Genomic DNA, 26883 nt, shown 5'->3' with positions numbered 1-26883 from the left:
TCAGTCTGTCTGTCATTCTATCATTTATTCTCTGTCATTTTATCTATCTATCTGTCTGTCTGTCATATTTCTATCTGTTCTATTTGTTTATTGCTCAATCATTCTGTCTATGGGATATGTTGTCTGTTATCTGGCATAACTCAACAGCACCATCTGTTTGTCTATAGTGGTAAAGTACCGCAAAGTCGATGAAGACAGGCTCATTGACAAGATCTCAAAGCTGAGTATGCACTCCATCATCAAGAAGTCAAACAGAGTGAGCAGCCATTTAAAGCACCTGACTGGGATCTCACCTCAGGTACAGTAGGACTCTATTACAGGACTGAGAGAATCGGTTGACAATTTGTGTTAACCAAACTGCATTTCATTCCTTCTTAGATCAAAGATGAAGCTTTTGATGACGCAGAGAAAAGATTCAGACTTCAGGAGAGACTCATCAAATCCTTCATCAGGAACATCTCCCTCTATCTGCAGCATATAAGGGTATAAACTCAAAGCATCCCATATGTTTCCATTCATTTAGTCAGTTTTTGTTTTGCATGGTGATCAAATTTACTTCACAATTCAGTATATAAAGTCATTTTGCCTGCCTTTTTAAAATCCAATAGGAGTCAGCCTCAGTAAAGGTGCTGGCAGCCATCAGTTTCTGTGACATCTACACAGACCGGCAACCGCAAATGGATCCTGAACGTTTCCAAAGAGCACATCGATGCATCAGCGACAAACAGTTCACAGAGTTTGTGAGTACCAAAATGACTTCACATTACATTTAGTAGTAAAAACTGATAAAGCAGCAGTCATTCATTTTTAACAGTCACTAATACTTACTATTGACTAATATTACTTAATGTTAGTGTTTTTCAAACACATTTCTAAGCTTCTAGACACAAGATTTACGCTTCACGGATAACAAAACTAGCATAAAACTCCCCATCTAGTTTTCTTTTAATTAGTTCAAATATTTGTTTCCCCCTATTAGACATTGATTTAAATGAAGCACGTCATGATATTATGATGAACTATATCTTGACTCTTTCTAATCAAGTCTGCATTTGTGTCTGTCTTTGAGCAGAAGGAGAGGACAGAAGACCTAGTCATCACTCCCCTTACCCAGCTGCTCAATATGTTCGCCGGTCCCCACAAACTGATCCAGAAACGTAGAGACAAGCTGCTGGACTACGACAACTGTAAGGAGCGTGCAGAGAGGCTGAAGGACAAGCGTGTGCAGGAGGAGCTACAGGCAGCAAGGAATAACTACGAAGCCTTGAACGCCCAGCTGCTGGATGAGCTGCCCAAGTTTCACCAAGCAGCCGAAGATCTGTTCACCAGCTGTGTGAGGGGCTTCGCCCAAGTCCAGAGAGATTTCGTTTCACTCACACTGGGAGAACTCACACCACTTCTGCAGGTGAGGACATAGTTTCATCATAATCTACATCATTCATAATTGATGATCCTGGGATGTTTTCATCCTTCTTAATTCTTTTAAACTTATTGTTATGGTTTGCATCCTTATAGCTATCTGGCTTGAGTGGAACAGAAGGAAATCTGGTGTCCTTGTTCCAAGAAGAGCACACGCGAGTTTTGGATTTACTTCAGAGCTTCAGTTTCTTTCCCGATAATCTTCCCACTACTCTACGCAAGCCTTTTGAGAAGAAGACTATGGAGAAGCAGAGCTCCAAGAAGCAACAAGGCCCTGTGAGTTTCCCTAATGCAGCCTGATCCAAAACAGACACGGCTTTTAAGTAATGTTATTGTCATCTAAAGTAAAATGACAAATTAACTAACTATTAAAAATCCTTTTCGGTATTTAAATAAAGCTAAAATAAGAATATTAATATTAGATGAAATACTTAAAACTTAACAAAACTTAAACGTAATTTAAACTTGAAATGTTGCCTTGGCAACTAACTGCAATAGTCGAAGTACTAAATTTACTAAACTGAAATAAAAATAATTTAAAGCTAAATAGATTTTTTTTTTAAATGAATAAAAATTAACAAAAGCAAACAATTACCACAGCTTGAAAGTTGTAAGTACGCGTACAAAAATGAGTACAAAATAATTCAAAATATTAATAAACACTATAATATAATATAAATCTGTTTCTTAGCAACAAAGTTAAATGTCCTCCTTTATCTTTCCCTGCCAGTGCTTTTTTTTTTTTTGTTTGTTTTTTTTATTCAAAGTTGCCACTGCAAGCATTTTTAGTAATTTCCCAGGGGAAAGAGTTAATCTTAAATGCTCAAGATTAATAACAGCCTTTACCAAGGTGATTAGCTGATCAGACTTGACTGGTTAGCCCGTTTTTGAGGTGTTTTCGACGCCTTGCAGCGGTCAGTCTGTTTAAACCTAGCTTAGGCTGGTTTAATCTTATGTTTTTCAGCAGCACAGCCAACCGCCATGAAGAAAGACATTAATCAGGCTGTATTCTGTCTATTATTCATACTTCTCTCTTTCTTTTCCTCTTTTTCTGTCTGACATCGCAGCCAAACTATGTGCTACAGACGGATGAGCACCGAGCGGCGCTTCTGGCAAGATACGGGCCAGAGCAACTCTACCAGGCTGAAAGAAATTTTAACGCAGCACAGGACCTGGATGTGTCCGTACTGGAGGGAGACATAGTGGGTGTCATCAAACAGCAAGACCCCATGGGCAGCCAGAACCGCTGGCTTATAGACAATGGAGGTTTGTATCAAAAGTTCTGTGTATGATTCACGTGTCTGCATTTCCTAAAATGCATTTGGCTTGAACACCCCTTTTTCTGTTTTTCTTTAGCTACGAAGGGCTTTGTATATAGCTCATTCTTAAAGCACTACAATCCACGCAGGAGTCAGTCGGATGTTTCCATTGAGAGCCAATCATCAAACGAGTCGGGCTACGGTGGCTCTTCTCCAATGTTCTCACGGCAGAATAGTAGCAGCACTCTGACTTTCAACCAGGAGACTTCGACTGTCAGCTTCTCGACGGCGATGCCTCCACACCAATCAAACACTCGCCCTAATCAGGAGACCACCCCAAGGAAAAACAGAGAGGCTTCTTCAACCAACTACTCCTCTGCCAACCAGAGGGATTCCCTTGACCCCACCTTCAGAAACTCGCCCAATCACAAAGAGCCGTCAGAGACAGCCTGTCGAAATAACAGGGACCCCTCAGAGCCTTCATACCGAAATCCCACCAATCACAGAGACTATTTAGACTCTGGTCAAAGCACTCCAACCAATCACAGTGACCCCCCAGCTTTCCCTGAGATAGATTCTTGTTCCTCCATTAAGAACTCATCTTCGAGGTATCACGACTCGCGTGGCTCACAGCAAAGACAAAATGGAGACTCTTCGGTACAGCAGAGAAGGCCACAGTTCACTCCTGAGGAGAACGTAGATCCAGAGCCTGAACCTGAGATTGATGGACACCAGGTATGTCATATCATAAACACAAATTAATCACTCCAGAGTTCAGGGATTGCTTACTTTCAAGTAAACATGAAATAACATTTACAACAACCCATAATATAACTTGTTGAATGACAATATACAAGGTGAATAAATTAAATTATGGTAACACTTTAGTCTAGGGTCCAATTGTCACTATTAACCAGTTGTTTATTATCATCCTTATTACTAGGATTTTGGCGGTTTATTAGTACTTATAAAGCCCATATTAAAGACTTATTCTGCATGACCATATTCCACATTCCCAATCCTAACCAATACCTAAACTTAACAACTACCTTACTAACTATTAATAAGCAGTAATTAGGAGTTTGAGGCAAAAGTCGTTGTTAGTTAATAGTGAGAATATTAAACCGTATTACCTGCATAAACTGTATTACTTAACATCTTTGATTTTTCATATTAATAATTTCAATTTTATCTTCATGTTAAATTGAAAATCTACGTCATTACACCATTTGATCTTCCAAAATATTGTGTACTAATTAATAATTTTAATTCATAGTAATTAAAAATGTTATATTTTAATAATGATTTTGAATAATTGAATGTAATAAACATAATTAAATGTAAAATTAAACTGCATTACTTGACATCTATGGTTCCTCATATTAATAGGTTAAATTTTCATTGCATGTTGACTTTAAAACCTTCTTTAGCTCCTTAAATACATTTGATGTTCATCAACAGTTTTGTATATACATCTTAAAATTATATAAAAAAACCATTTAATGTACAATCAAATTATTAAACAACAGGTTTTACATGTATTTGTTTCTTCATATTTATTTTCCTATTTGCAGATATATTACGCTCTTTACTCCTTCAGTGCACGGTGTGCAAATGAGCTCAGCATTTCAGCCAATCAGCGGGTCCGAATCCTTGAGTTCCAGGACATGAATGGCAACCAGGAGTGGTGGCTGGGGGAGGCAGGAGGACGGAGGGGTTACGTCCCATCCAACTACATTCGCAAATCTGAGTACACATGAGCTGCACATTTGTTGAAGGGAAATCTCCCAGGCCACTACAGGCCAACCCATTATAGGGGAAAACACTACAAAAGGACATTATTGTGCCTTAATCATAGAGGAGATGCACTGACGTGGTGAACTGATCATTGCTACTGATGGGGAAAAAATACCCTCCATATTGATTTCATTCAATGTAGTGCACAAATGAATGTAACTCCTGAGCGCCTCCTAGTGCTCATAGAGCATGGTGCATGTTGAATTTGAAATAATGGAGTGATTTTTTTTTTCTGAGAAACAGTTTGATGTCGAATTCAATGGTCTGACATGTCCTGCTGTTCTCAGATACTCCATTTATAGTGTTAGCGCTTACGTGCTCTGTTGAGAGCATAGATCTCATTTGATGTGTAGGAGTGGAGTGGAGGATTTGCATTGGGCATGTGTGATTCACACTAGAAGTAGAATGATGGGATTTATATTTCAGAACTGGCATGATAGTGACTGACTGACTGACTTAGTGCGTGTTTGTTTGCCAGTAAAAATGCATTTGTTTGAGTGTGTGGTGTGTTTTGAGAAGTTGCCTCCCATCATCTGACAATCACAGTGCACCTAGAGGAGAAAAAACTATTCTGTTGGGTATTAATGAATGCGAACAAAACAATTTATGTGAAGTGTTTTAATTTACTCCTTGTTGTGGCTCCCAGATGAGAACAATATTACCACTGGTGACCATATCATATTCCTGAAAATATGAATGAAATGCAAGAGACACTTTTTTTTTTATGGTACAGTGTTTTTTACTTTTTGATAGCATTTTTAACTTTGCCACTTGCACTTGAATGCATTTACCAGTTAATACTGACATGTTTTGAGCAGTTGTGAGTGAGTTCAAGGCACCAGTGAGCTCATTTGATGTGATGCACCAACGGATGATCTCTGAATATTTATCTCTCATGCTGTATATACTGAGAATGAACTTCTGCACTCCAGTGTCAACTGATCTGTTTCTCCTCTTTTAAATAAAAATCAGTTGAAAAACAATGGTTGGAGTGTCACGTCTTAGTTCTATAGAGTACAAATGTGGTTGGAATGCTTGGAAAATGAAAACTATTTTAGCACAATGTCAATGGAAATGATTTTAAATTATCACAATTCAGTTGCGCCCTTAAAACGTGTTAATATTATGAAACCTTATAAAAAGTAGTTTTTATTTAGCTACTAAAATCACTCAAATGAATACTGAAATAAAAATGAATAAAAACTACAGTATATAATTAAACAGTAATAGAATAATAGAGAAAAATAATGAAAAGCAGAAATACTAAAACTAAAAAAAAATACAAGCTAATTCAAACAATTAAAAATAAATGTAATAAATTAAAAGAAGCTTAAATCTAAGTGATGTTTTTTGAGAATGTAAAAAAGCAGAAGGTTTTCTGCGATGGTGTGGGTTAAGGGATAGAATATTTGTACAGTATAAATTTTTTTTTTTAATTATTTTATACTGTAAAGTATTTATTTTATACTGTATAATTATTTTATACTGTAATTATTATTTGTAAAGTACAAAATTCCCCATAAAACATGAAAGCCCAACATGTGTGTGAATAAATATAAAAGTCATCTAAGCTGTACAAGAAGCATCCAACATGTTCTACATTTTCCAGATTTCATTCATTTGGGGTTGTATATTCATTGATTAGATTATCAAAAGCTAATTATAGACACTATTTTTCGATAACACAATACATTTGAATTGTTCTTCCACTGCAGTCCGTTGTTGTCTAAAACTGCAGCAAAGGCATTTCACGTCAGTCTTATCAAGAGTAAACTCTGCCGGGTAACTGACCTAATGGATTGAAATCAATCTTTAATTCACATGGCATTTAAGGTGACGCTAGACATTTTGCTTGGCATAATAGAAAGATGGGGAATTCATTAATAAACTGTTAATCTATGTACATATACTACACACAATATCTTTTCAAGATGTTTTCTTTTTTCTTTTTGAGGCAAAGGTTGGAAATGTTAAGTAATATTTGATATTGGTACTTTATTAATTTATTGAATTTCTTCACTGACAGGAATTTATTGACTGAACAATACATTTTGCTTTTAGTTTAATTTCCAACAAAAATCAGTAGATACATTGTGGGGGGATACCAGGGACTTGTCACACATAGCTTTGGCATCAGTTTGACATTAGACGTTAAATGAAACCAGAATAGTGTTTTATTGCATATATGTGGTTCACTGACAATAACACAGGAAATCAATGCTGTTAGGTAATGATTGCTAGACAGTAGGCAGAGTAAGGGTCCAGGGATCATCCACATTCACATCAGGTCAACAAATATACTCCCCTTAAATAAGAGTGACTTTGCGTTAGTGGATTGTGCATCTATTACTCCTGGGATCATGTTTCCAGTGATTCTGCTTCTGATGGGCCTGTCTGGCCTCACTTTACCAGTTCAAGCAGCGCCGGTATGTAACCATATGAAAATACTTTGAAATATTTCAACTTGTATGTTTTATGTACAGTAGGTGATATTACACTGCTATCTGACTGAATTTATGCCAACTGTTTCAGGGTCTATTAGATGACCTTTTCACGATAGCTTCCGAACTCGTTGATGGTGAGAAATATTATATTGTCTGGTCTCCGTTTCTGTATATCCCAAGGTTGTTAGCATACTCACGCCATTGTTATTTCTCTCTCGTCCCCTTGACAGAAATATATGATTACTATGCTAATGACACAGAGGAAATAACCCTATCTTCAGCTGAACTTAATGACAGCATTGATTGGATTTTTTCCTTATTTGATGAACCAGGTAAGAACACACACAAGTAGACAATGCACATGTATTAAACGGATCTAGTTTGGTGCTCACAAACATATGAACGCTGATCATGTTCATGTTCTGTAGAAGTGTGTGATCCAAATCCTTGCCAGAACAACGGAGTATGTGAGATCCTAAAGAATGACAGATATAAATGCACCTGTCCAGAGCCTTACATTGGCAAAAATTGTCAGAATGGTGAGCTCTTCATATACTACACCCAAAAATATAATAATAATAATAATAAACAGTAAGAGTGTGTATCATTTTTGAATCTTTATGTTGGGATCTTCCAGAGAGGAACGTGTGTAAGAAAGTGAAGTGTGGTCATGGTGATTGTGTCAGAACTCCAGAATCCCCGTTTTATGAATGCAGGTGCTGGCCCCCCTATCTGGGCTCTAACTGCAAGAAAGGTGAGCTCTCTGTAAAACAAATTACTTTCAAAGTGTTTCTTTCAGCAGTAAAAATCTGAACTTAGCCATTTTCCTGAATGAATTCACACGGTTTTTATGAAGTCGGATTGTAGTGAATTGCTACTTATTTTCTGTCCACCTGAAATTGTAATTCAGTTTGTCTTATTTATAATTGCTTTTATGCCTATTATGTTTGCAATATTAGCCTCTGCGTGCAACCCGAGTCCATGCCTGAATGGCGGAAGGTGTGTTAAAGGCCGTACCAGATCCAGTTTTACATGCAAGTGTCCTGAAGATTACAGTGGGACTTTCTGCCAAGTTGGTAATAGACTGTTGCTAAATCTTTTTATTTTATTTTATTTTATTTTATTTTATTTTATTTAATTTATCCACCTTATTTTTAAAGGTGGCCATTTGTAACCTGAATGTGTCTGGATTCCACTGTCTTTTGCTTACAGTAATTTTACCTGTGCAAGAACTGTTAACTGCTTTATATTGCAAACTGGTATGGTTATCATTATTTTAAAGGGGTGGTTGATTATGATTTCACTTTTCTAACTTTAGTTAGTGTGTAATGTTGCGGTTTGAGCATAAACAAAGTTACAACGCTCAAAGTTCAAAGCAAAGGAAAATATTTGCTTTTAAAGAAATCGTTTTTTAAGGACAATAAACGACTGGTAGGGATACACGATTCCTCCCGGGTTAGTGACATCCCTAACCCTAAAATTTACATAAACCCTATACACGCAGTCCATGTTGAGAAGAGGAGGAGTTGTTGTAGTAGAGCACTAACTCCATATCAGCAACATAAATTCATCAACTAACCATTCAGAAACGTCCTGTTGCATTCTATGTTGTAACTTCTTCTTGAGTCTCTCCATCATTGTCCGACTCCAGTTTAAATATAAAAGGCAGAACAGTTTCTGACATTTTAGTGCGTGTCTGCGTGAGGTAATCGGAGCTGCTAACACACAGGAGCCGTTGAAGCTCCGCCCTCTGTGCCGGGAGCATCAGCTCATTTGCATTTAAAGGGACACACGAAACGACGTGTTTTTACTGACCCTCAAAAAGGGACAATTTTAACATGCTGTAAAAAATTATCTGTGGGGAATTTTGAGCTAAAACTTCACACACACTCTAGGGACAACAGACTTATTTTACATATTGAAAAAGTGGCATTATACCACCCCTTTAATCTATTATCACAATCATAAACACACTGGTTTGTGGCACAAATTTTCTGTTTATTGCTCATTGTTGTTCTTAATTATCTATAGCAGCAAATGAATCAGAAGTCTCGCAAACTGACAGAAAATTGCTTTCTTCTGCATTGAAACATATGGTGGATATTTTATGCCAAATCTATTTGTTACGTTACATAACCCTGTCTACTAGGTGTAGTAATGCAGATGTTATATGTCATTTTGTATTCAGGTCCAAATGATTGCTATGAAGGGAATGGGGAATCATACAGAGGTTTTGTCAGTGAGACAGTGGAAGGAATGGAATGTTTACCCTGGAACTACTATCTTATTCCCTTCAAGGACTTTGAAGGCAATGATAGCATTGGAGCCCACACTTACTGCCGGTAAGAATTCAGGGAATTCCTAGTAAATCTTCCAATGAACTTTGATATCACATGTCGTCTTAAGCAGTATCTTTGTCACTTAAGAAATCCGGATGGAGACCGGGAACCGTGGTGCTTTGTGAAAGAGAAGGGCAAACTCCGGTGGGATTACTGTAATGTCAAGCCTTGTTCTGAACCAGGCACAGATTTTCTTTCTACGTTCTCTCTCTTATATAAACACAGACACATTCTTCTACCTGTTAAGCAGTCTGTTAACTGTACCACAATACTTATCAAACTCTCACAGAACCAGTAAAACCCTCCACAACCCCTGCAAAACTGGAATTTTCGGACTGTGGAAAGACTCAGACTAATAGGATATCCCCAAGGATATTTGGTGGGAGGAAGTCCCTACCTGAAGCGCATCCCTGGCAGGTCTCATTTCAGGTCCGGCCCAAGGGCTCTAATGCAACCTTCAGCCACAATTGTGGAGGAACCCTTATCGACTCCTGCTGGGTCCTAACTGCTGCTCACTGTATGTAAGTTGGGCAGGGGGGGGTTGTTGCATTAGGTTGTTAAGTTACTATAGATATGGTAAATGATATACCTTGAAGATTATTGATAGTGATTGCTAAGGTTCACTTTTCACTTTAGTTTAGCTTTTTAAAGGTCATATGCAACAAATATCACTTTGATAAACTATGTTTGCCTGGTTTGCATGATTTTGGCAGTGATCAGAACGATGAGGTAAGGTTGGAGATGGGTGGTGTGAACCTGGAGAAAAATGACTCTGCAAAACAGTTTCTGGAGGTGGAGAAAATCATTGTTCATGAGAACTACACAGAGACTCCTGAAGCCCTTTATAATGATATAGGTCAGTATTTCACTCTGTAAGTAAATGAATCATATCTATCTATCTATCTATCTATCTATCTATCTATCTATCTATCTATCTATCTATCTATCTATCTATCTATCTATCTATCTATCTATCTATCTATCTATCTATCTATCTATCTATCTATCTATCTATCTATCTATCTATCTATCTATCTATCTATCTATCTATCTATCTATCTATCTATCTATCTATCTATCCCTTATGGTAAAAGAAAACCAATCAACTTTCATTAGGAAATAATCCTGTGTATTCAAGTTTTCGAGTTTATGGATTGTACATTCATAAATCCCATTTTAACTTTCTTATTTGCTGTGTCAATATTATTGATTTGGATTAAACACAGCATGTGACCTGTTTTAATAACGGGTTGAATTGCTCAAGGTCAAGAAGAAAAAAAATGAAACATGTACAGATGAATTTCACATCAAGAATGATAACTATAAAGATAACAATAACTATATTAGCGTCCACACCAACACACGATGATGTTCTGTTTATTATAAGCAGGCACTATAGTCTGCCACTTTAGATGCTCAAGCTCTTGAAAGTTGGGTGGATTGTGATTGGCCGTCAATGTTTTATCATTTGTCAGCTAAAAACAAATTACACTTAAATTTTGAACAGGCCTTAAGATCAATAGCATTTATTTAGAAAATAAATTGGAATTGAGTGAATTTTTACTTCACGCCGACTTTTAATAGTGATTTTAAATGCCTTTAAAAAGAAACGTGAAACATTGTTTTATCTTGGGGTTTAAAAAGATGACAACCTAGGTTAAGCACATTGTGAAAAGCCTATAGTTCAGGCCAGGGGTTCTTAACTCTGGCCCTCGAGGTCCACTTTCTGCAGAGTTTAGCTCCAACCCTAATCAAACTCATCAGCCTATAACTTTCTTAGGCTGTGTCCAAAAGCTTAAAAAGGCTTCTGAGGCTGCATTCCAAGGTCGGAAGCCATCAAGGCACATCCGAAATCCATAGCTTCACTTCCTGTCTCGTGAGATATCTTCATCTGATCGATATTTGATGGCAGCATTGATGTATCCTTCGCTGCGTTTAATATCACACAATCCTGTACTTTCCATTTTGTGACAGATCAGCTAAAAAATTCAAATTGAATCTGAATGTTGCGGTTTGTGTGCAAATGTACGTTTTGGACCAATGTTGTCCACTTTTAATGTAATTTCTAGCGAGAAATTACTAATGTACTTATTGTATAGTCACTTCTTTATCACCAAAGCATGCGCTATTTTGCAGTAGATCATTAAACCGTACTCTGCCTCCCAAGTCTCGGTTTCGTGAGGTACCTTCAATTCCGTGAGGTACTTTCATGTGCAAACACTGTCTGTAATGTCATTGCCTGACAGGGCAGCAATGCAACAAGTCAGTTTCCGTGTGTTTGTTCATGTATGTTTGATTAGGTTTGGAGCAAAAATCTGCAGGAAAGTGGACCTCGAGGGCCAGAGTTGAGAACACGGCTGTAGTAGCATTGACACTTTTTTTTTAACCAATTATGTCCACTTTACGGTGTTTTTGTTTCTCATCTTTACCAGCCCTGCTGAAACTAAAGGCAATAAATGGACAGTGCGCCAATGAGACCAGTTCTGTTAAGGCAGCATGTCTCCCCACTGATTCATTCCCTGATGAAACACTGTGCACCATATCAGGCTATGGAACCACTGAGAAAGGTCTGTCTGGATTCAATTTTCACTCTTGACATTCACAATACCAAGACTACTGAGACTAATTACCATTTTTTCCCAGAGGATGCTGTCTCTCCTCAGCTGCTGGATGCCAAAGTTCTCCTGATCTCTCAGAGACGATGTATGTCTCGTAATGTCTATGGGAACAGAATGGATGATTCCATGTTGTGTGCTGGATATATGGAAGGAAAGACTGACTCTTGTCAGGTGTGTCCCAGTCCCAAATTTGTTTCTAGTCTTTTAATGAAATTTACACATTAAACAAAGTCTGATCATTTAAAACGAATGAGCAAACCCATGGCACAGTAACTTTTTTTTCCTCTTTCTTTTTATAGGGTGATTCTGGTGGACCCCTTGTTTGTCAGAAGGATGAGACTCATTACATCTATGGTGTGGTGAGTTGGGGTGACAGCTGTGGCAAGAAGAACAGGCCAGGTGTCTATGCCCGTGTCACCAAATTCATTGACTGGATCAATGAAAAGATGCGTGCAGCTTAGAATGGATTCTCAGGAGATAGTGGTACAATAGCTGAAAGAGGTTTTACTGGAGAAAACTCATTTTCAATTCATGAAAAAAATATATAATCAGTCCACAGTTGTGTAACGTGCAATATGCAATTAGTTAATTAGTAACCAAAGGCATAACAGCAGCATAGGTTTAATGTGTTTTAGAACAGGTCTGGTCACAAGTGATGCAAATAAAAAAAAAATTTTTTTTTGGGGGGGGGGGGGGGGGTGCTTATCCATGCAATAAAACCACTTTTGTGATTCATGTACACAATGAGATAAAATTGATGAAAACTAAGATTATTGAAAAAGAAAAATGCAGGCTGGGACTTGATTCTATGCATCGGTTATTGATTGGATTTTAAAATGTAGGCCAGGGGTGGAGTTTAAGCAGACTAAGGCCTTGTCCCCAAATGGCACACTTCATGTGCATTTACGGTCTTACGACATCTGCTGGGTGCACGTGTCCAAAAGACTGAAGGCATTAAAACATTGAGTGGTTAAACCATTTGATGATGAAAGATACAGATGAATTGTTTGCAATAAAATCTAATAATAAAAAAAAATCTGGTGAATTTATTTTATGTGGACTTTAAGAAACTTTGTTAGCACACTGCTAATTTCATTTGACTGGTTAACTATCAAACCTTTTCAAAGACAATAAGCTGAAATTTATATGCTCACGTCTAGGTAAACATTTCAATGTATGGATATTTACTTTGTGGAATAAAATTTCTGATTTGAAGTTTTGCCAAAAGCCATCTAGTCTGAATCCATGAATAATGAGATCACAGGAGTATACCAATACTTTTTGTATCAGCACAATTTATTTTTTAGTAATGGAGGGTTTCATTTGCTCATTTACACCAAACAGACAAGTAAAGAATAAGCTATGCACAAAAATGCAGTCATGCTCAAAGAAAGAAAACCTTTATTACCATTCACATATTATGACCAATTGAGCATGTCACAAATTATAGAACTCTTCCGGAGATGTAAAATAAGCTTAGGTAACTGCCTTAATGGGTTTTCACAAAAGGACTTGCACAGGATCTTTCTGCAAAAAGAAAAACGCTGCATCCAAATTTAAACAAAATCAGTAAAATCAAGGTGTTACAGGAGCAATCAGGAGAATACTGGAAACAGCCAAGCACTCTGCACCGCAACACGCCACCTTAACAGCTAACCAGCAAAACTCAACTGCTACGCAACTGCGCCTAGTGCATAGAAAATACACAAGAGAGAATATTAGAATCATGTTGTGAAATTTCCCATTTAAACCATGACATATGCCTGGTTTGCAAATATGTCATGGTTTTACATAGTACGATTTCTTAAGAGGCCAAATTACAGTCTGTACACAGTCATTTAGAGTCAAAGAAATATGCACAACATCCAAAATAGTCCATTAATGTTTATTAAGAACAAAAACCTGATTAAAATGAACTTACTTTATTGTCTGGGAGTTTCAATAACAAAGTAAAAAAAAAAAAAAAAAAAAACTACCAAAACTGAAGAGAAATGATTTCAACTAGTAGCCCCATTTATGCATAAAGACCATTTAATATCACATGGAATTCAAATGTATGATACAAAACAATTGTGGGCAACAGAAACAAGTCATTTAAAAGATTTAGACCAAATTACAATAACCTTTCGGTCTGATATATGGATAATTTGGGTATCCTCAGACGGACATCTGTTCGATGCGATCCTCGAAGAGTCAACCAGTTGACATCATCTAGAAGAAAAGAATAATAAAGTTAGTTTCAAAGAGCATTAAAGGAGAACTTGGTAGCTTTTTTAACTTAATAAAACTGTCTAGAAATCATTTGGATGGTTAAACAACCTGTTCTGGTGATATTGGTGACTTTCCCCGCTCCCCCCAGCGTTCCCAGGCGGAAAACCAACCTTGCAACTTGTTCACTACCGTCCCGGCAAGATAGAAATTGGAAGTCTCGTGAGAAGCGAAAGCGAGAACGAGAACGAGCGCGAAACACAAATTGCTTTACGGCAATTCGACATAAACACACACGCATTTATGATGTATTACCAGATTACCCACCTCAGTAGACATAGCTCCACGCGATACAGTTGGCTTGCTCCGATCAAAACAAACGCACATGAGCAGCGGTAGAGAGGGGGAGGAGGCTGCCGCAAGTGAGTTTTTTACGACTGTGTTGTGAAATATACGCCCCACCACAGCTGTAGGGGGAGCTCGTGGGGAAAACATGCGACAACAAAAGGGAAAATCAGCGAAGAAGTGACTAGAGTTCGCTAGAGTTGCCGAGTTCTCCTTTAAAGCAGAGGAGGTTCTACAATATCGCCATAAAATGAAGCATTGCATATTACGCAATGCTCGGCTTTGGTCAGCTACACAGAACAAACAGGCACTTTCCACACAAATAACTAGCCATAATTACATTAATCGTTTCAGTTACTAAACGTAACCTCTGTTCTCTCTAGAAGAGGGAACGAATATTGCGTAAGTAGCTTACGCTGCGGGAAAGTCTTCTTTCTCGAGATACTGAAGCCAAAAATTATCCTTAATTTTTAATAATCTTGTCAACGCAGTGCGGCAGCCTGCAGACCTAGAGCAGGCTTACTAGCGTGCCCATTGGCTGCCCTGCAGCAACTGCAGCAGCCTACCGCTGAGCCCTTGGCGTGACGTCACGACCAATGAGCGCGCTTGGCGCGCTTAATACGTCACAGCCCGCCAAAAGGGGTGTGGCTTAGTGTATATAAGCAGGGCTCAGAGGCTGCTTCACTGGTTTCTGTCACATGAAGCGAAAGAGCTCGTGGCGCGAGCACGGCGGGTTACGCAATACTCGTTCCCTCTTCTAGAGAGAACAGAGGTTACGTTTAGTAACCGAAACATTCTCTAACGAGAGGTTCTCTCGTAATGCGTAAGTAGCTTACGCTGCGGAAACTCCTTTGTCAACGCCGTGCGCGCCCAGCATCCACTGAATGAGTCCCAAGGAGAGCCCGGGGAACGTGATAGCAGAGAGCCGGGCGGCCAACAGAGGGCTAGCGCAGTACACAAGCACATACTAGGGAGCACGGAGCGGCACAGCCGGTCCGAACTGACAATTCCCCGCACAGTGCAGCTCAACCAGTAGAGCTAAATCAACCAACGTAGCCCGCGCACAGATAGTGGGCTGGCTTACGCGAGACTTAGACTGATAACACTTTCGCCTGCAAGGCGGGAACTTCCAGGTTGTAAAACCTAACAAATGTAGAGGGGGAGGCCCAGCCTGCCGCCGTACAAATGTCATGAATGGAAATCCCGCTGGACCACGCCCACAATGAGGCCATGCCTCTGGTGGAATAAGCTTGAATGCCCAGTGGGCATTGCAGGTCTTTAGACGCATAAGCAGCAGCAATAGCGTCCACTATCCATCTGGACAGGCTGTGTTTCGAGGCGGCGAAACCCTTGGTGCGCCCAACAAACGAAACAAAAAGCTGCTCCGAGCGCCCGAAAGTGGCGGAGCGTGAAATGTAGTTTCTCAGCGCCCTGACCGGGCAGAGGAGATTACTATCGGCCTCGCTGCCGGGAGTTGGCAGGGCTGAGAGAGAAATGACCTGCGCTCTGAAGGTAGTGCCCAATATTTTGGGAACGTAACCATGCCTCGGTCTGAGAATAACTTTAGAGTCATTAGGTCCGAACTCGAGGCACGCGGCGTTAATAGATAACGCGTGAAGGTCTCCCACTCGTTTGACTGAAGACAGCGCTATCAGAAAAACGGTTTTGAGCGTGAGGTATTTCATATCCACAGTTTCCAAGGGTTCAAAAGGATGCGCTTTCAGGGCCTCCAAGACCAGTGAAAGATCCCACATAGGAACCGAGGGGGGTCGTGGGGGGTTCATCGCCCTGGCTCCCCTAAGGAAGCGGATGACGAACTCGTTCCTTCCTAATGCGCGGCCCAGCTCTGACAGTGAAGCTGAAATGGCCGCAACATAGACTTTGAGCGGGGGGGGGGAGGGGGGTGGGAGGGGGGGGGGACCTGCCCGCGTCCAGCAGCTCTTGAAGGAAACACAATACTTGCGATACCCCACATGTCTGTGGATCGAGCCCCTTGGCAGTGCACCATTTGTTAAACACCGACCATTTTGACGTGTAGAGCCGTCTCGTAGAGGGGGCTCTGGATTGTATGATCGTGTTCATGACCCCTTTTGGTAGATCAACGTGTAATCGTTGAGGCTCCATGCATGCAGAGACCAGCGCTCTGGATGGGGATGCCAGATCGAGCTGCGGGCTTGAGAGAGAAGGTCTCTCCTCACCGGTATCGGCCAGGGGACTGAGTCTGCCAGCTGTATCAGTTCCGGGAACCAAGCTTGTTTCTCCCAGTATGGGGCTATGAGGAGCACTGTGTGGCGCGCTTCCCTGACTCTCTTGATGACCTGAGGCAGCAGAGAGACCGGGGGAAAGCATATAGCGGGCCGCTGGGCCAGGTCTGGGCCAGCGCGTCCTCGTTCTTCGAGAAGAATTCTGGGCAGTGAGCGTTGTCTTTTGACGCAAAAAGGTCGACTTTCGCTTTGCCGAAACGGCGCCACAGTGACTGGACTGTTTGGGGGTGTAGAGACCACTCCCCAGGGGGAACGTTGTCCCTGGACAGTCTGTCGGGGCCCTCGTTCAGGTGGCCAGGCACATGCGTGGCTCTCAGCGAGCGAAGAGAGTGCTGAGCCCACACTAGGAGGCGTTCCGCCAGGGTGCAGAGCATCTTGATCTGACACCGCCCTGGCGATCCACATAGGCCACTACCGATGTATTGTCCGTGCGGACTAGAACATGGTGACAGTGGAGGAATGGGAGGAAGTGTTTGAGCGCTTTCTCGACCGCGAGCATCTCTAGACACTTTATGTGTAGGAGATTCTCCTGATCTGACCAGCGGCCATAGACCGGTCTGCCTTCGAAGAGCGCTCCCCAACCTAGGTTGGAAGCGTCTGTCGAGACAACTTTCCGGTGTGAGATCACCCCCATAGTCACTCCTGTGTGATACCATTCGGCTGCCAGCCAGGGCTGCAGGGCTGAAATGCAGCCCTGATTCACTCTGACTCGCGAGCCGCCGACCGCCCAGGCTCGGTGGGGCACGCGCGCTTTCAGCCAGCGTTGAAGCGGGCGCATGCACAGTAAGCCCAGCTGGAGCACTGCCGCAGCTGAGGCCATATGCCCCAGGATACGCTGGAATGCCCTCAGCGGAACCCGGCTGCCTATTTGGAAGGATGCGGCGAGGTGACGGATGCGACGCGCGCGTTGCTCCGACAATCTGGCCGTCATAGCCACCGAGTCCAGTTCTATTCCAAGAAAGGAAATTGACTGACGGGGCGATAGCGAGCTCTTGGTCCAGTTGACCGAGAGACCCAGACCTTCCGGATGGCTGAGAAGCGCTGTTCTGTGAGACACAAGTTCCGTCTCTGACTGCGCTAGAATAAGCCAATCGTCCAGATAGTTCAGTATTCGCATTCCCTTTCTTCTCAGGGGAGCGAGAGCCGTGTCCATGCATTTCGTAAATGTACGGGGTGCTAAAGACAGGCCGAACGGCAGGACTGTGTATTGATATACTCGACCGTCGAAGGCGAATCTCAAGAATGGCCTGTGACGGGGAGTTATCTGGATCTGAAAGTACGCGTCCTTTAGATCGAGAGAGATAAACCAGTCTCCTGGGCGAATCTGCGCGAGGATTTGTCTGGTTGTAATCATTTTGAACGCCCGTCTCATGAGGGCTTTGTTCAGATGTCTCAGATCTAAAATAGGTCTTAACGCTCCGTCCTTCTTGGGTACGAGGAAGTAACGGCTGTAAAAGCCCAACTCGCTCAGAGAAGGATGAACCTGTTCTATAGCCCCTTTGCGCAGCAGCTTCGCTATTTCTGCTTGAAGCAGGTGCGCTGCTTCTAAACTCACTTCCGTCTCCGTCTGCGCTAGAAAGCGCGGGCGGCGACGAGCGAATTGAAGCGAATAGCCGTGTTTTATAGTATTCATCACCCATTCTTTTTGAGGCAAAGGTTGGAAATGTTAAGTAATATTTGATATTGGTACTTTATTAATTTATTGAATTTCTTCACTGACAGGAATTTATTGACTGAACAATACATTTTGCTTTTAGTTTAATTTCCAACAAAAATCAGTAGATACATTGTGGGGGGATACCAGGGACTTGTCATACATAGCTTTGGCATCAGTTTGACATTAGACGTTAAATGAAACCAGAATAGTGTTTTATTGCATATATGTGGTTCACTGACAATAATACAGGAAATCAATGCTGTTAGGTAATGATTGCTAGACAGTAGGCAGAGTAAGGGTCCAGGGATCATCCACATTCAGGTCAACAAATATACTCCCCTTAAATAAGAGTGACTTTGCGTTAGTGGATTGTGCATCTATTACTCCTGGGATCATGTTTCCAGTGATTCTGCTTCTGATGGGCCTGTCTGGCCTCACTTTACCAGTTCAAGCAGCACCGGTATGTAACCATATGAAATTACTTTGAAATATTTCAACTTGTATGTTTAATGTACAGTAGGTGATAATACACTGCTATCTGACTGAATTTATGCCAACTGTTTCAGGGTCTATTTGATGACCTTTTCACGATAGCTTCCGAACTCGTTGATGGTGAGAAATATTATATTGTATGGTTTCCATTTCTGTATATCCCAAGGTTGTTAGCATACTCACGACATTGTTATTTCTCTCTCGTCCCCTTGACAGAATATGATTACTATGCTAATGACACAGAGGAAATATCGGACTGTGGAATGACTCAGACTAATAGGATATCCCCAAGGATATTTGGTGGGAGGGAGTCCCAACCTGAAGCGCATCCCTGGCAGGTCTCATTTCAGGTCCGGCCCAAGGGCTCTAATGCAACCTTCAGCCACAATTGTGGAGGAACCCTTATCGACTCCTGCTGGGTCCTAACTGCTGCTCACTGTATGTAAGTTGGGCAGGGGGGGGGGGGGTTGTTGCATTAGGTTGTTAAGTTACTATAGATATGGTAGATGATATACCTTGAATATTATTGATAGTGATTGCTAAGGTTCACTTTTCACTTTAGTTTAGCTTTTTAAAGGTCATATGCAACAAATATCACTTTGATAAACTATGTTTGCATGGTTTGCATGATTTTGGCAGTGATCAGAACGATGAGGTAAGGTTGGAGATGGGTGGTGTGAACCTGGAGAAAAATGACTCTGCAAAACAGTTTCTGGAGGTGGAGAAAATCATTGTTCATGAGAACTACACAGAGACTCCTGAAGCCCTTTATAATGATATAGGTCAGTATTTCACTCTGTAAGTAAATGAATCATATCTATCTATCTATCTATCTATCTATCTATCTATCTATCTATCTATCTATCTATCTATCTATCTATCTATCTATCTATCGATCTATCGATCTATCGATCTATCGATCTATCGATCTCTTATGGTAAAAGAAAACCAATCAACTTTCATTAGGAAATAATCCTGTGTGTATTCAAGTTTTCGAGTTTATGGATTGTACATTCATAAATCCCATTTTAACTTTCTTATTTGCTGTGTCAATATTATTGATTTGGATTAAACACAGCATGCAACCTGTTTTAATAACGGGTTGAATTGCTCTTGTGCGATACAACTTTTGTATTGTCCACAACAATATTTGAAGGCCCCCACACAATTTATTCCCAATAAAATATTTTAGAGCTGGTGATGTTTAGTCATTATCAAAATAACAGAATATTATATATTTTTTCGTCATATTTTGAATAATTTTAAGTCATCGTGAGGCCCTTGTGGAAGTTTGTTGAAGCCCATTAGTGGCCCTGGCTTCCTGGTTGAGAACCACTGGATTAATAAATTGAGAATTCTGGCATGTCACCAGAGAGAAGTCTGACATTTCATCAGAAGATCATTATGACATTTGATTAAAAATTACAAGGTCAAGAAGAAAAAATAAATAAACATGTACAGATGAATTTTAAACAAGTCCCTTTCACATCAAGAATGATAACTATGAAGATAACAATAACTATATTAGCGTCCACACCAACACACAATGATGTTCTGTTTATTATAAGCAGGCACTATAGTCTGCCACTTTAGATGCTCAAGCTCTTGAAAGTTGGGTGGATTGTGATTGGCCGTCAATGTTTTATCATTTGTCAGCTAAAAACAAATTACACTTAAATTTTGAACAGGCCTTAAGATCAATAGCATTTATTTAGAAGATAAATTGGAATTGAGTGAATTTTTTACTTCATGCCGACTTTTAATAGTGATTTTAAATGCCTTTAAAAAGAAACGTGAAACATTGTTTTATCTTGGGGTTTAAAAAGATGACAACCTAGGTTAAGCACATTGTGAAAAGCCTATAGTTCAGGCCAGGGGTTCTTAACTCTGGCCCTCGAGGTCCACTTTCTGCAGAGTTTAGCTCCAACCCTAATCAAACTCATCAGCCTATAACTTTCTTAGGCTGTGTCCAAAAGCTTAAAAAGGCTTCTGAGGCTGCATTCCAAGGTCGGAAGCCATCAAGGCACATCCGAAATCCATAGCTTCACTTCCTGTCTCGTGAGATATCTTCATCTGATCGATATTTGATGGCAGCATTGATGTATCCTTCGCTGCGTTTAATATCACACAATCCTGTACTTTCCATTTTATGACAGATCAGCTAAAAAATTCTATTTGAATCTGAATGTTGCGGTCTGTGTGCAAATGTACGTTTTGGACCAATGTTGTCCACTTTTAATGTCATTTCTAGCGAGAAATTACTAATGTACTTATTGTATAGTCACTTCTTTATCACCAAAGCACGCGCTATTTTGCAGTAGATCATTAAACCGTACTCTGCCTCCCAAGTCTCGGTTTCGTGAGGTACCTTCAATTCTGTGAGGTACTTTCATGTGCAAACACTGTCTGTAATGTCATTGCCTGATAGGGCAGCAATGCAACAAGTCAGTTTCCGTGTGTGTTTGATTAGGTTTGGAGCAAAAATCTGCAGGAAATGGACCTCGAGGGCCAGAGTTGAGAACACGGCTGTAGTAGTATTGACACTTTTTTTTTAACAATTATGTCCACTTTACGGTGTTTTTGTTTCTCATCTTTACCAGCCCTGCTGAAACTAAAGGCAATAAATGGACAGTGCGCCAATGAGACCAGTTCTGTTAAGGCAGCATGTCTCCCCACTGATTCATTCCCTGATGAAACACTGTGCACCATATCAGGCTATGGAACCACTGAGAAAGGTCTGTCTGGATTCAATTTTCACTCTTGACATTCACAATACCAAGACTACTGAGACTAATTACCATTTTTTCCCAGAGGATGCTGTCTCTCCTCAGCTGCTGGATGCCAAAGTTCTCCTGATCTCTCAGAGATGCTGTATGTCTCGTAATGTCTATGGGAACAGAATAGATGATTCCATGTTGTGTGCTGGATATATGGAAGGAAAGACTGACTCTTGTCAGGTGTGTCCCAGTCCCAAATTTGTTTCTAGTCTTTTAATGAAATTTACACATTAAACAAAGTCTGATCATTTAAAACGAATGAGCAAACCCATGGCACAGTAACTTTTTTTTCCTCTTTCTTTTTATAGGGTGATTCTGGTGGACCCCTTGTTTGTCAGAAGGATGAGACTCATTACATCTATGGTGTGGTGAGTTGGGGTGACAGCTGTGGCAAGAAGAACAGGCCAGGTGTCTATGCCCGTGTCACCAAATTCATTGACTGGATCAATGAAAAGATGCGTGCAGCTTAGAATGGATTCTCAGGAGATAGTGGTACAATAGCTGAAAGAGGTTTTACTGGAGAAAACTCATTTTCAATTCATGAAAAAAATTATATAATCAGTCCACAGTTGTGTAACGTGCAATATGCAATTAGTTAATTAGTAACCAAAGGCATAACAGCAGCATAGGTTTAATGTGTTTTAGAACAGGTCTGGTCACAAGTGATCCAAATAATTTTTTTTATTTTTATGGGTGATTATCCATGCAATAAAACCACTTTTGTGATTCATGTACACAATTAGAAAGTTGATAAACTAACAGATTATTGATAAAGAAAAATGCAGGCCAGGGGTGGAGTTTAAGCAGACTAAGGCCTTGTCCCCAAATGGCACACTTCATGTGCATTTACGGTCTTACGACATCTGCTGGGTGCACGTGTCCAAAAGACTGAAGGCATTAAAACATTGAGTGGTTAAACCATTTGATGATGAAAGATACAGATGAATTGTTTGCAATAAAATCTAATAATAAAAAAAAAATCTGGTGAATTTATTTTATGTGGACTTTAAGAAACTTTGTTAGCACACTGCTAATTTCATTTGACTGGTTAACTATCAAACCTTTTCAAAGACAATAAGCTGAAATTTATATGCTCACGTCTAGGTAAACATTTCAATGTATGGATATTTACTTTGTGGAATAAAATTTCTGATTTGAAGTTTTGCCAAAAGCCATCTAGTCTGAATCCATGAATAATGAGATCACAGGAGTATACCAATACTTTTTGTATCAGCACAATTTATTTTTTAGTAATGGAGGGTTTCATTTGCTCATTTACACCAAACAGACAAGTAAAGAATAAGCTATGCACAAAAATGCAGTCATGCTCAAAGAAAGAAAACCTTTATTACCATTCACATATTATGACCAAATGAGCATGTCACAAATTATAGAACTCTTCCGGAGATGTAAAATAAGCTTAGGTAACTGCCTTAATGGGTTTTCACAAAAGGACTTGCACAGGATCTTTCTGCAAAAAGAAAAACGCTGCATCCAAATTTAAACAAAATCAGTAAAATCAAGGTGTTACAGGAGCAATCAGGAGAATACTGGAAACAGCCAAGCACTCTGCACCGCAACACGCCACCTTAACAGCTAACCAGCAAAACTCAACTGCTACGCAACTGCGCCTAGTGCATAGAAAATACACAAGAGAGAATATTAGAATCATGTTGTGAAATTTCCCATTTAAACCATGACATATGCCTGGTTTGCAAATATGTCATGGTTTTACATAGTACGATTTCTTAAGAGGCCAAATTACAGTCTGTACACAGTCGTTTAGAGTCAAAGAAATATGCACAACATCCAAAATTGTCCATTAATGTTTATTAAGAACAAAAACCTGATTAAAATGAACTTACTTTATTGTCTGGGAGTTTCAATAACGAAGTTAAAAAAAAAAAAAAAAAAAAAACTACCAAAACTGAAGAGAAATGATTTCAACTAGTAGCCCCATTTAGGCATAAAGACCATTTAATATCACATGGAATTCAAATGTATGATACAAAACAATTGTGGGCAACAGAAACAAGTCATTTAAAAGATTTAGACCAAATTACAATAACCTTTCGGTCTGATATATGGATAATTTGGGTATCCTCAGACGGACATCTGTTCGATGCGATCCTCGAAGAGTCAACCAGTTGACATCATCTAGAAGAAAAGAATAATAAAGTTAGTTTCAAAGAGCATTAAAGCAGAGGAGGTTCTACAATATCGCCATAAAATGAAGCATTGCATATTACGCAATGCTCGGCTTTGGTCAGCTACACAGAACAAACAGGCACTTTCCACACAAATAACTAGCCATAATTACATGAATCTATAGACCTGTTTTTTGTTCTGCAAGAAACCTTGTGTACCTGATATTTGTTCTGCAAGAAACCTGAAGGGAAAAGATCCAACAAACCTGAGGGTGAAATATGAACTTCTCAAAGCCATTTTAAGTGTTGGCAAGCTGAAGTACATCCCATTTACTGCCAGTTAGAATAGTATTAAATGGCCAAATAAGTTAATTAGGCCTCTCAGACACCCAGCAGCCTGACAGCATGAACTGGCTTTGAGAACACACCCGTATCCATCCCACTTTTTGCCTATGCCACGATAGACATGAGTTTGTGACAAGGATGATGGAAAGGTCTGTCCATTGTCCTGCAGACGTACCTCAACACCACCTCAACACTCAATGAGACCGACCTGCTCCATAGCAACCGCCAATCAGCAGCAGGCAGCCAATGGTCGGATCACACACTAACTGCTCTCAAACTGCCCCAAACTCCTCTTTTGCAAACTGGAATCAGCAGCTTGGAGGAAAGAATTCCACATTTAGATGAAATCAATGGAATTTGGCTGGTACACGTTTCAAAACAAACACATACTTACGGTATTGTACCCACGACAGCTCCAAATCAAATATCCATGTGAGGTTAAGTGTGCGTATTAAAAATAAACCTTCATTTTTAGTCATGCAGATTCAGAGATACCAGACAGATGCTGTGAATAACAGCATCTAATCAGACTAAACTTGGGTAAATCCAGACACCTCCATTAAGAGAATGCATCTACCGTTCTACTGCATTGGCAGATGTCTTGAAGGACTTGATGAAAGCGGAAAGTAGAGAGGGGCGAGAAACAGTATATCTTCCTCTTATTTTAAAGCAGCCATTTTAAGTTATTAAAATGCATGCATGCCTTTACTTTCCCCACTTCAGGCATGAGTTATATGGGGGTCTGCTCAAATCAATCAAGTTTAGGACTATTAAGTATCATTTACAAAAAAGTAAGAACTAAAAGATGCACTTGTAATTAGAAATATTGGATGACAGTAAAAATTCCCCTAGTTGCAATAAAATAAGTAATTACTTGTATACAAAGCATTAGACTCACCTACATTTCACGATTCAGCGGGGGCTCCAGCATCCTCTGGAGACTTGGGTCTGCTTCTTGATCGGGATCTTGATTTGGATCCTTTATTTGATCTCGGAGTAGGACTCCTGGAGCGAGACTTGGATTTAGACCTTGAGCGGGACCTGGAAGCAGATTTGGACTTGCTTCTGCGTGGTGTGCGGGTTTTGGAGCGGGAACGGGAACGAGACCTGGACCGGGAGTAGGACCTTGACCTGGATCGGCTGTAGCGAGATCTGCTACGGGAACGGGAACGGCTCCTGCTCCTGGACTTGCTGTGCCTCCTGCGCCGAGGACTACGGCTAAAAACAAACACCAAATGTATAAGTTACGTTCAGTCACTGCAAGAGACAATTAAAAACCTCCCCTAGTAACAGACCAGTAGGCAATAAACATTTTAATTGGATTACAAACTAGTATGTAAACATATGAAGGTTTAGGTCTTCACCAAAACCAGTCATTCGAGTACAGTTACCATACAAAAATATTAATACGAGTTCGATTCATTTCCATGAATCAGTTTTCAAATAGATAGTTTAAAAGAACTTTAAAAGTTGTTTAAATTTTATTATCGCGTGGTCCCAGGCAACTTTTTGTCGAGTAGTATTAAAAGACGAGTTTGTTGTAATAAAACCCCTAGAAATGCTTAATAATAATGATGCTAACAATCGATTCACTGAAAAGATTCGGCTCACAAGAACCAATCTTTCGCGAATCGGATCGCACACAAATGAGTTGAGCAATTATTTGCTACTACGCCATAGTTACGACGCAACGATACCGACAGTAAATAAATGAAGAACTAAATCAAACATAACCAGCATGTAAAAAATAAATGAAAAGTTATAAAACAACTAGTACCTATAAGCATTACAAGGATTATAACACGTGTTGTTTTCAATACCTTGAGGCCTAAGGGCCTCAAATTTGAACTTTGAACATATAGTGATTTATTTACAGCAAATTAAAATGGGGGTATTAAAATAGGAGATCGAATATTAAGGACATACCTGCGGCTTCTCCGTCCATGTCCACCGCCATACCTCCTCGGCGCGGCTCCACGGCGGCTGTAGTGCGAATCTGGCGGGCGCCCGTATCGCGCCATTTGCACGCGCAGCTCGCGCCCGTCCAGAAGCGCGCCGTCCATGGCGTCCATTGCGTCCTCGGCGTCCCGTTTATCATGGAAACGAACAAAGGCGAACCCACGGCTTTCTTTCGTGTACCGGTCCCTCGGGATGTAGACGTCTCCGACCCGGCCGTACTTCTCGAAAACCCGCCGCAGCGTTTCAGGGGACGTGCGGTAAGTCAGATTGTCGACTTTTAAAGATGTCATGCCCTCGACGTCGGGCGGAGGTCTGCCGTAGCTCATCTTGAATCACTAACTCTACTGCAGTAGGTTATGCGCAAAACAAACGTTTTTTAGCGAGATTCAGAGAAAAAATAACGAACCATTCGGGAGAGTCGAAAGTAACACGCCGTGCGGATAATATCACTCTAAAATGGCGGTAACCGGATTTCCGTGGTTGGTGGAGTTTGGCTTTTATTTCATTTGCAAGGTGAGAAATACCGCCACCTCTGGCATCTGTGGGACACTACACGTTACTTGTTCGGCAGAGCCTTTTGTCTAGAAACAGCAAATTTAGCACGAGTGGGAATAAAACGTAACTAACAAGACCATTGATGTGACATCGCCGTGAGTTTACCACATTCAAACCCAATTAAACAAACTGCCTGGTTTTCTAAAAAAAAAAAAAAAAAAAAAAAAAAAAAAAAAGTTAAAAAGTAGTGAGAGTAGGCCTTTTTTTTTTTTTTTTTTTTTTCTTTCTGGTCACAATTATAATCTGTGAAAATTACTT

General features: G+C 40.3%; 4 protein-coding genes and 1 long non-coding RNA gene across 26 annotated transcripts in view; 3 read left to right on the top strand and 2 right to left on the bottom strand.

Annotated features, from left to right (window-relative positions):
• Window positions 1-5450, top strand: part of dnmbp (dynamin binding protein) — a 50738-nt gene extending 45288 nt beyond the window's left edge. For all 5 annotated transcript variants that reach the window (XM_081392195.1, XM_081392193.1, XM_081392194.1 and 2 more), the window contains 8 exons: window positions 168-298; window positions 379-483; window positions 609-740; window positions 1073-1405; window positions 1516-1695; window positions 2487-2685; window positions 2776-3413; window positions 4253-5450. In XM_081392195.1, the coding sequence (XP_081248321.1) occupies window positions 168-298; window positions 379-483; window positions 609-740; window positions 1073-1405; window positions 1516-1695; window positions 2487-2685; window positions 2776-3413; window positions 4253-4438 (1904 nt within the window). In that variant the 3' untranslated portion in view covers window positions 4439-5450. The remainder of the gene's footprint in view (window positions 1-167; window positions 299-378; window positions 484-608; window positions 741-1072; window positions 1406-1515; window positions 1696-2486; window positions 2686-2775; window positions 3414-4252) is intronic.
• A 1335-nt stretch (window positions 5451-6785) lies between these two features.
• LOC308706672 (hyaluronan-binding protein 2-like) lies at window positions 6786-13099 on the top strand. Its single transcript, XM_081392449.1, has 13 exons — window positions 6786-6901; window positions 7008-7053; window positions 7150-7251; window positions 7348-7458; window positions 7557-7673; window positions 7879-7995; window positions 9108-9261; window positions 9346-9440; window positions 9548-9779; window positions 9972-10114; window positions 11691-11825; window positions 11902-12047; window positions 12176-13099. The coding sequence occupies exons 1-13, from the start codon at window positions 6836-6838 to the stop codon at window positions 12335-12337; spliced, it is 1626 nt and encodes a 541-aa protein (XP_081248575.1). The 5' UTR covers window positions 6786-6835; the 3' UTR covers window positions 12338-13099.
• A 161-nt stretch (window positions 13100-13260) lies between these two features.
• Window positions 13261-14125, bottom strand: LOC308706675. Its single transcript, XR_014032074.1, has 2 exons — window positions 14000-14125; window positions 13261-13563 (listed from the first exon to the last, which is right to left on the bottom strand). It is a non-coding gene; the product is annotated as an uncharacterized lncRNA (long non-coding RNA).
• A 4535-nt stretch (window positions 14126-18660) lies between these two features.
• Window positions 18661-22786, top strand: habp2 (hyaluronan binding protein 2). Its single transcript, XM_081392450.1, has 7 exons — window positions 18661-18810; window positions 18917-18962; window positions 19059-19284; window positions 19482-19624; window positions 21443-21577; window positions 21654-21799; window positions 21928-22786. The coding sequence occupies exons 1-7, from the start codon at window positions 18745-18747 to the stop codon at window positions 22087-22089; spliced, it is 924 nt and encodes a 307-aa protein (XP_081248576.1). The 5' UTR covers window positions 18661-18744; the 3' UTR covers window positions 22090-22786.
• Window positions 22787-22838: 52 nt separating this feature from the next.
• Window positions 22839-26604, bottom strand: srsf2a (serine and arginine rich splicing factor 2a). 18 transcript variants are annotated; one of them, XR_014032066.1, is made up of 5 exons: window positions 26038-26543; window positions 25010-25329; window positions 24287-24426; window positions 23689-23776; window positions 22839-23250 (listed from the first exon to the last, which is right to left on the bottom strand). XR_014032066.1 is itself a non-coding variant. In XM_081392455.1 (3 exons), exons 1-2 carry the CDS (start codon window positions 26394-26396, stop codon window positions 25017-25019), a joined length of 672 nt encoding a protein of 223 aa, XP_081248581.1. In that variant the 5' UTR covers window positions 26397-26545; the 3' UTR covers window positions 22839-23776; window positions 25010-25016. The 18 variants fall into 18 exon arrangements, 5 of the variants coding, with proteins under 5 accessions (XP_081248581.1, XP_081248578.1, XP_081248579.1 ...); XR_014032068.1 differs by having other exon boundaries at window positions 24320-24426; XR_014032071.1 differs by having other exon boundaries at window positions 25014-25329.
• Window positions 26605-26883: the final 279 nt, after the last annotated feature.

This window comes from Scardinius erythrophthalmus (genome assembly GCF_964197995.2).
Source record: "Scardinius erythrophthalmus genome assembly, chromosome: 18".
In the NCBI taxonomy this organism is placed as follows: Eukaryota; Metazoa; Chordata; class Actinopteri; order Cypriniformes; family Leuciscidae; genus Scardinius; species Scardinius erythrophthalmus.
Note: the sequence above shows the minus strand (reverse complement) of the source record. Positions and strands in the feature narration are given on the sequence as shown.